Source organism: Cuculus canorus, chromosome 2 (assembly GCF_017976375.1).
Source record: "Cuculus canorus isolate bCucCan1 chromosome 2, bCucCan1.pri, whole genome shotgun sequence".
Classification (NCBI taxonomy): Eukaryota; Metazoa; Chordata; class Aves; order Cuculiformes; family Cuculidae; genus Cuculus; species Cuculus canorus.
This window is the reverse complement of record NC_071402.1, coordinates 129875325-129884874: the sequence shown is the minus strand read 5'-3', so window position 1 is coordinate 129884874 and position 9550 is coordinate 129875325. Positions and strand designations below refer to the sequence as shown.

Below are 9550 nucleotides of genomic sequence, written 5' to 3'. Positions count from 1 at the left end.
GAATCAGTTAATACCAATGTAAATTAGCAGATTTGATATAAATAGGAGTACAAGCTTTACTATTTATTACTACACTGAAAGTATTGCTCCTCTATCTCTTGTTATATTAATAATGGTCTTTTACTTTTAGATTGCCATAAATGTTATTTATTAGTCCCATGTCTGAAGAACATAGATGAATTCAGTTTGCCAGAGTTCATATAGGAGGGATTCCATCCATGTAAGGTTTTGCTTAATAAATGAAAACAGGTCCTAGCTATAACATCAGGGATTGAAATTCCAGCAGGTAAGACAAGATAGTATCCAACACAAAAAATGGAGTTTGTCTTCGTTGTACATCTGTATGGTACATATTAAACAAAACAGTTATGTGCAACTAGTTCATTTTTCTCTTCTTCTCTTGAATTTCTAGTGTTACATTTTAATCTTCTGGGCAGTTTGTAAGGGAAGTGTCTTAAAATGCAGCCTGCCTTGTGGAAAGGTTTGTGAATCTTTTGTTTCTTTCTGAACAGTTGATTTATAATTAGCAAAACCTGCAGGAAGGCAGTCCCTAAAAACAGTAGTGCTGTCGTAATTCTTTGCCTCATCCTTTGGTGGCTTGTCCAGTTCTAGCATGAAAATGTCAGATTAGAAAACCTCAATTCTTTTATCCTTTTCAGTTTTTAGAAAGATTGATGTTACGGATTTTTCCCAGCTGCAGCAATGTGGCTGCCTCTCTTCTAGCAATTATATAGAGACTCAGCCTGTTTAACATATACCACTGAGCAACCATTAAAGGTTAACCATTTTCCAACATACTAATCTAGCTGGATGCCAGCCAGCTACTTAATGAAAAATATTCTGTATGCTGTTACTGTTTCTGAGTAATGCAGTCCAACTCATCTTACTTTAAAAATTCTTCCTGATATTTACCTGTGCCGGTACACTTGTGTTTCTGCATACATTTTCTTCGCTACTGAGCACTTCAGAAAATGCATTAAGTAATGCATCGTGTTTCTGTGTGAACAGAATTGTGATACAAGTAGTATAACTACTGGGGGGGTGGGGGGAAAGAGTTTGGTTGTTCAGACACTGTGGGAAATAGGGTTTAGATTTTGCCAGAGCCAGAAATTTCGAAGTGGAGGACAGAAGCAGGCAGATTTGCAAGGGGCTGCTGTACTTGAGTAGATAAAGAGTACCACAAAGTACTGCATCCTTAAGTTAACACTTGATTAACCTAAGGAGTTTTTATGGGTAACACTCTGTTATTCTGTATATAACCTGTGTTCTTAATGGTCTTGTTCACAAAATAAGATTACTGTAACTTTATAAGGGTTTTATTTAGCCCACCACGACATTAAACTTCACAGACTGGTTTATGCTTTTACTAAGTTTCTTTGCAATTTCCTCAGCAATTGACTTTTCACTGGAGCTAAAAAAACAACTCAAATGTAGAACTCCTGTAGAACATGACTTTTCCTCCAGTAGTCAAAATTTTAAAATTATGCATCCAGTCATTCTAAAAAGAGGTTTAAAATATTTCTGCATCAAAAAGTAAGTGTGCTCTAGTAAGTATAGTTTGAAACACAGGTTTAAACAATGAGGCAATTATACACTGTTGTACAAACACTAAAACAGGGCAGTGGACAAGAAATAGACAAAGTAGTCAACAAAACATCTTTAGGTGATTTAATTGGTTTTTTTAACATAAGTAGATAGTAACAAATGTCACTTGTCAGTTTTTGATAGCAGTTGTCTTTGAAGTTTAGTAAAGAAAACTATATTACTGTTGCAGTGTATTCTGACTAAGGCCTCTTTTCCAGGGAGCTGATTTTTCTCCTCCTCCTTTACATTCATGAAGTATCATATTCCACAAATAGTCCTATTAAAGTCAGTGGTCCTGATTTTCATTGATATTAAAACATCCTCTGTATTTCTCTGTGGCCTGAACTCCAGCTAGGTAATGTTCCACAACCTCATTCTCTATAATATGTTATTTTCATGGCAAGTAGTTTGATGAGCGTTAATTAAGAATGAAGAGTATTTTCTTGTCATGGAAGTACTGTGAAAGGTAGATGTTTGAATATTAACCCAGTGGTAGGCGATATCAATTGTAAATCACACTTTTCTACTGTGTCAGTCCACATAACTCATACGATGAGTGAGCTGAAAGATTGGATCTCTTTCAGAAAGATACATGAGCAGGGTTTCAGTTGTGAGGGCGACGTTCAGGCAAAATTAACAAATTCAGTGACAGAATGTCTGCTTAACTCATAAATCTCTAGAGAATTTTCAGTTTTAGCCTGGAGCGATCTTTATATGTACGTCAATGAACTTAAAATCAAAGCCCTTGCCTGGCCTACGGGAAAGGAAGTGCATCATGAGAACAGGATACCTTCCAACACTAAGGATTCCTTATAATTTTCCACTGAACACCTCCAGGTTAATACTGTAGCAACGAGACCCTAAGAGTGGAATGTGATGAACAGTCTTTTCTTGATTAATGCTGTACTTCTTCAGAAAGAATATAAAGGTTAAGATTAGGGGGAATACAGTGATCTACTAGTAGGAATCTGTTGGGTATTTTGAAAGTTGTAATTCAAATGTCTGCTTAATTTCCAAGTAAATGCCTGAACTTGGATTATGTGGTTTTGATTCTGAGGCTGCTGGAAAGGAGAAAGCAATGAAAAAAAGGAACAAATAAACTTCTCAAAGGGCCTTTCTAGTCTAGACTGCAAGTATAAGGCCCTTCTGACTTCCACAGCCAATAATGTCTTAACAACACATACTGTCTACCACTGCCCCTATACAGCGTGCCTCTGAGTGCTACCATGCTCCCAAAACAATCAGCACATAGCTAGGTTTGTTTCTAGTGATGTCTAAGGAAAATCAATTTCCATTCATGATAAAGCAATTTACCCCTTAGATAGGGACAGTTTTCACCAATTTGAATGAAATTAAATAATGATGGCAGATGAACAGGTTATTTCTAATTTATTCACAGTATTTTTTCTAAGGAGCATGTATGAGAATTTATTAGGTTCTTTTTAAGATGTTTAAAATGCTTTTTAAGAAGCCCTTGGACTTGGTGATCTGCCCATATGATAGGATATTATTGAAAAAGTCAACCTCTGTATATTCTTAGTGTAATAAATCTGGACTATCTAGTGGTCTAATTGTGTAAAAACTTATGTGATCTGTCTCTGTACTGTACTTTTGAAAAACATTTATGTGCTTCTTTTATCTATCTGGCTTAGTATTTCAGGTGAAAACTAAGAAAAGTCTAGCCTGTTTGTCTTTCCTTTGTAATTCTGAAACAAACATAAGAAGATGTGTCATATTTAAAATTATTTCATTTTAAGCAGTACTGATTTTTTCATTGAGTCTTTGAAAAGCTTTGGTGAGATTCTCCACTGTAGATAAAAGAGCGATGGCCCATATCCTACTCACTGCTACTTTACATGTTGGAGACTCTCCATATAGAAAAAAATAGTTGGATGTACTCATATAATGCCTTATGTCTGGATTCTTGGATAGACTTCTGTGAGTTCACATATAAGAGGATGAAACAGAAGACAAATTGTATAGGCCAGGTTAAAGCATTCAGAGCTAGGAGATGAGTCACAGAGAATAACATTATTCCTTAAAAAAATTGAAGCTTAACATATTTCTAACACCGCTTTCCTGCAGTTCTTCCCCACAAAAGGCCAAAGTCGTGGCCAAAGTTGAAACCATGGCTAACTCAGGTGACACTTATGTCAGAGACTAATTATGTGAGACAAAGTTAAGTCGCTGGTGGTTGTAAATAATTACAACAAAGCTCCTACTGGCTTCCCTCATGTTCCCTTAAATATGCCAGACATAGAGATGGGCCCCATGGTCTTTCTATAGCATGTCCAGCAAAATTTCATGATGTCATCTTAATGGAAATAATAATTAGATTATTCTCTTTTAGGTAGTTCTATGTGAAAAAAACAAAGTAGGTGTTATGTCTATTGCTAGATGCAAATTTCTATTAAATGTGCATATTGTTCTTTTAGTCAAACTTCACTGACTGAAGAGTCATGAGCAAGCTAAGTTGTGTGGTTTTTTTCACCATTCTTATTTCTGGGAGTCAAACACAGAACAGGCAGGGCAACTTAACTGATGTGTGGTGACTATTGGCTTTGAAAATAATTTTGGTTAAATTTGCATCCATTATCTCAATCTTTTGTGCTATTATCATCTTGAAGAAGTAGCTGGAGAACAATTTAAAAATGGATAGATGTTTCACATTTGGAAATGATCTTTCTCTCATAAAATGGATTGAATGAGACTATAATGTCTGTTAAAATAAGAAACTAGCCTATCTGGACTGGACTGATATGCCTAGGGGCAACGTCATGCCTCCTCTCTCCCTGCTAGCTCCTTTATTCATTGTCTGTTCTCTTAAGCTTAAAAGAAGCAACTTTAAGATCAGATAATTCAAGTGTAAATGGTCTCTGATCTCATCATTCTGATATTTTCACAATCACAAAACCAAACTTGAAACAACTAGTTCATTAGTGCAATGTAATTTAACTGCACTGCTATGAACATCACTTAAAAATTAATCACATAAAAGATATGTATATATCTTTCTTACATATAGCAGATACTAAAGAGAATTGTGAAATTAGCTTTAAGGAAAAATCATTAACTTTTGTCGATAAAGTTTGGGATTCAGTAAGTCAAGTAGTAGGAGTGATTTTCAAGCAGTTCTACATTAACGACCAAGAACCATCTCTGCCAGGGACTTCATGATAGATCTTATGGAATTAAGGTGCAGAGCAGAATGAGATAGGAAAAGGTCAGAGAGAACATGTGTGAGACCTTATCAGGCAAGACTTTCATTACTGTCTTCTTGTGTAATCTTTTCTTTGGGTGCAAATGGGTTATAAAAGTTAATGATTTAAGAACAGCAGAATCCCATGATGAAATCTTGCCCATAGTATTTCAGTAAAGTTTGAAAGATTAAGAACAGGTGATTCATGGACTGTGTTGAAGGGTAGAGTGCTTAATATATATATTTCCTGATGCATTCTATAAGATTTGTGGATAATGTGCGGGAATTTATTGGCTCTATGGGAAAGATGAAACTGCATGTTATTCTCACCATTAGTCTTTGACTTGATCATCTCTAATGAAAAGAAAAAGATTTGTAGTGTCTTAGTAGCTTGTAAAACTACCTGAAAATACACCACTTCTACAATGTACAACTTGAGATTTGTTAAATAAGAACCTGGATTGGGCCACTAGTAAGCACCATCTGTTAAATGGCCACATAAGATTTTTTCATTAATGCTAAATATCATGGATAGATTTTTTTATACGAAATATTGTGCTCTCACTTTTTAAAATTAGATGTTGCGACTGATTAAATGTTGTGCATCTTCATACATAGTGTCAGACGATACAGTTTTTAGCAGTGTTTATTTTAAAAAAAAACCAACAAACCTTTTGAAAGGAATTCACCATATCTGTCTTTTGATTGCACACCTTTAAACAAAAATAATACAGAGTGGAGAATGAAAAAAACCCACAATTTTTATGTTGCTACTTCAAAATAACTCCTAAGTCTATGAATGTTCAAAATGAAAACATATTTACCAAGAATGCTAAAATGTCTATTTTACATTATCTACAAAATGTATGTTCTAATCCAGCCACAAATCATAGGAAAATACTGTGATACATGGGAAAAGCTATGAACATAAGAACATTTTGGAGGGAAATAACGCACATAAAAGCTCATTAAATAATTACAACAACAAATAAATAGTTTGTTCAGCTTTACTTTTTGATTGCTGCCATGGATATTTTGATTTTTGGTATACTGAGATGTGAGAAAGATCAGCATGCAAGGCATTTTTTTAGAATGAATCTGAAAGCAGTTACTAGATGTTGTATTTTTAAGCTGTTGTCAGAATTCATAAAACATGATATAGAAGGCAATAGATGTGATAACTGTTTTCATGAAAACAAACAGCAAAGCATCTTTTTACAAAATAGACTTCAATGAATGTTCATGGCAAACTTTCTTTGCCTCCATGGCTGGAGAAAATGTAAAAGTTTATCATGTGGTTTTGGAAGGCTTGTGTTATTCCCCATCTTGAGCATCAGGAGAATCACCCAAAAGGTCCATACGCTGAGAATGCCCCTTTTGAATTTGGCCAAAGCAATAAGCATGTAGTGTCAACTGAGAACACAGCAATGGCAGACTTGTCTTTAAGCAGTCAGAACGGTAAAGCAAATGGTTACAGGTGAGTTCAATTTTGGCACGAGGAGAGGGAGACGAGAGAGGAAAAAATGTCTGACTTCTAACTTGTACTGTGTTTGCTGGATTTACTGGCTCTTTTCCTCTCTTTGTGATGCTGGATAGGTTTGGCTTGAGAGGTTCCCTCAAAGTTGTGGCTGGACTCATTGTGCTGCCTGGTGTATCTCTTGCACTTGCAGGCTGTGACCACAGTTATTTTGTAGGTTCTTATACTTCCATCTTGACACTGGAGCTGGATCCTCTGGGTGCGTGTTTTGTCATTGACACATCTCCACTCTTGCGAGCTCCGCCTGCTCCAGTACTTGGTTCCATAACCTCCTCCAATCCAGTTGGGGAGCAGTGGCAAAGGGAGGCATTCACCAGCACACACCAGTTCCTTCAGTGGATTGATGCTGGTGCACTGGCCATCTGAAATGTACTTGGTGGATCTCAGTTCCCGACAGCCGACTTGAACACGATCTGCAGAATGCACAGAATAATATACACTGAATTTCAGAATGGAGAGATTTCCTTAACCAGTCATGTTCACATTAACATGCTGTGTTTTGCAGAAGTTAAAAGTAATCTTTACAGGACATCTCTTTACTGTTGTGTCCTCCGACACAAGGGCCTCAAGCACTGATGGTATCTCTGGGAATTACCACAGTATAAAGAAATCATAGTGATATGCACTTCAGCAGTTGTGGTAGAAGAGGCAATTTTATTCTCTATCCTTCTTCTCAGGGACATACCTTTTAGAAGAGAAAAAATGCCCCAAGGGAAGAAATGTTTCCTGCTTATTCTCAGTCTAGGGAATCTGCTATGATGATTACAACAATTATGTGGGATCATTAGCAAGAGGGAAAGTAGTGCTTTGGAAACTGTTTATAAGCTTTGAAATGAATTTCAAATACTGTGTTTCTTCTCATTCCACAGTTACAGTGGACTGAGTCTTCCATGAGTGCTGCTGCTCTGAACATGGATACTGCAAAAGTGATAACAACTGAAGTTACCAAGGAACGGTGTTCTGCACACAGAGTTTGAATGATTAGCAGTAGCGATTTCAGAGTGGTCGTTTGCCCTCAGGGCAACACCATCTTTGTATCTGTAGAAGTCTTTTATAATGTAACTAACAGAGAGTATGATGCAAATTCTCTCAGTCAACTGACACAGAATCAACATGCAGAGCTTGTCGTACAGGCATGTTTGTACCCGTCTGTATGAGCAGCTCTGCATCCTGCAATAAACACAACTGTTTATTTCAGTAATTACACTTTGAAATAAACGCCCACAGTGCGCTTAATTTTAATAAGCAATCTTTCCTGGCTATACTTTCCCTCTTTCTGAAGGACAATTACGGTGCAGATTCTACACACAATGCAATTAACTAACGCCTTTAAAATAGAAGTAATTACTAGAAACATTTCAGAGTGAATCATAAAAGACTTTGAAGGTACATCTACATATCACAGCTACAGGCTGCTTCTCTTTCTACTTGGATTTTTGGAAGGCAGTTCTGAACAGAGGCACTGACTTAAGATTATTTCACCCTGGCCCCAGTGTCTCAGGCTGGGCAGTCAGAGGGACTGTAAATCTGCAGACTGATCCGAGGGGCTGTTCACAGGGTTGTTCTCCTGCCTGCCTTGCAGAGAAAATTCAAGCTTGCCTTCCTGCAGCTGCACTGAAGAATGTACCTGGAAGCAGCTGGTCACAGATTTGATTTTGTCTCTCCTTCTGCTTTTTATGTCTTTCCTGTCTTTCTCCAGTGACAGCTCATTGACGATGAATGCCTACTGGGCTGCTCCAGTAATCTCATAATGATAAGATGTTTCCTGTGCTCTTAAACCTTTAGCATTCATAGAAGCTGACACACCTGGCTTAGCTGAAAGGTATCGGTGTCAATTTTGCCTTCACTTTCCAGGGATGACGCTATTTTTATCGAATCATTGTGGGTGGGTTGGTGTGTTTATGTGTGTGTATCTATTTGGATTTCTTTCAGTCGAAGGAGGCGGGCAGGGGAGGGAACAGATACATGGGGATCTGGAAAGCTTTTGCTGACTGTATGTATCTGACACACATACATAAAACCCGGCAGGAAAAGACTAGATACAGAAAGGCAAGTCAGAGCAGAGATCATAGGTAAATGATGAGCTGATTTGTTTACTTTTGCTGGAGGTGTTAAGCAGGTAAGTGCTACAACAGGAAGTAAAACTAAACAGCAGGAACAAAATTCTGAGGGTTTTTTATTGCATTTGAAAAGTAGCCCGGACACCTCCCCTGCCCACAGCGGGAGGGCGAGTTAAGAAAGCGAGCACTTTGCAAATGCCACTCAGTCCTTTATAACTCATAAAACCCAGCGTTCCTGGATGACCCTTGCTCGGGAAGTAACCTGCAAGGCTCTCCCCGGGGAGGGAGGCTCTCCCGAAGAGGCAGATCCCAACCGGGAGCCAGCAGCATCTTCCCTTTGCCCCGCAGTGCTGGTCCCTCTGACTGCAGGCACGGGCTGGGGGCGAAGGGGCTTCGGGACACGGTGGATACTCACTGTTACGGTCGGATCCAGCGCTGGTGTAGTGCCTGCCCCCATTCCTGGCTTGATTCAACGTGCTGTTGCTGCTGGGACTCGCTGCTGCGGGTTTCACGACGTGTGAATAAAGTATCTCTGTGGCATCGTTCTTGAAAGCTGAGCAGCTTTTGGTGAAGATGCCGGCTAGGAGAAAGCCGTAGAAGTGGATGGCAGGGAGAAGCATGGTTGGTTCAGTCTCTGTCTGGCAGAGCTCAATGAAATCTTTTTCTTATGCTTCGTCTGGGTAACTCCGAAATTGCTCTTGAACGTTTGCTTTATATAGTCGGAGAGGCTTGGCACTCATTCAGGTGTAAAGTTGTGGATAGCTTCAGAATGAAAACCCACAAAAGGGGTGGGATCCCTACATGAGGCTGCGAAGACCTTTTACCAATGGGAGAGAGGGCTGCAGTAAAGGAGGAGTTAGATGCACTAATTGCAGGATTCCTATTTGGGGCTTTTGAGGGCATCAGAAAACTCTTAAGCACCACAAAGCAGCATTCAGGCTGAGACCTAGAAGCTGCCGGCTCTGCCCTAACGTTCTGTACAGCCCTGTGTGCCCGGCGCTTTTGTGTGATGTGACTAACACAATGTCAGAATTGGTCTTGTCGTTCCTGTTATGCAAAGTTATGTCCCTTCTTCTCAAAAGTCACTTTCAGAAAGCTTGTCAGCTCCGTAAGGATGCAAAAGTTTATAGAACTCACGGAAAACTGCTACTTACACAAATGCTGCCTGCT

At 38.7% G+C, this 9550-nt stretch overlaps 1 protein-coding gene across 1 annotated transcript; it reads right to left on the bottom strand.

The window, feature by feature from the left end:
- Positions 1 to 5413: 5413 nt before the first annotated feature.
- SOSTDC1 (sclerostin domain containing 1) lies at positions 5414 to 9156 on the bottom strand. Its single transcript, XM_009570827.2, has 2 exons — positions 8796 to 9156; positions 5414 to 6733 (listed from the first exon to the last, which is right to left on the bottom strand). The coding sequence occupies exons 1-2, from the start codon at positions 8998 to 9000 to the stop codon at positions 6318 to 6320; spliced, it is 621 nt and encodes a 206-aa protein (XP_009569122.1). The 5' UTR covers positions 9001 to 9156; the 3' UTR covers positions 5414 to 6317.
- Between the last annotated feature and the right edge of the window lie 394 nt (positions 9157 to 9550).

What these genes read in the sequence shown, in the direction of transcription:
- SOSTDC1 (XM_009570827.2), bottom strand. Translation starts at nt 9,000, where the DNA reads ATGCTTCTCCCTGCCATCCACTTCTACGGCTTTCTCCTAGCCGGCATC. An exon ending in CGCTGGATCCGACCGTAACA is followed by an intron (nt 6,734 to 8,795) that starts GTGAGTATCCAC and finishes TGCATTCTGCAG; the next exon opens with ATCGTGTTCAAGTCGGCTGT.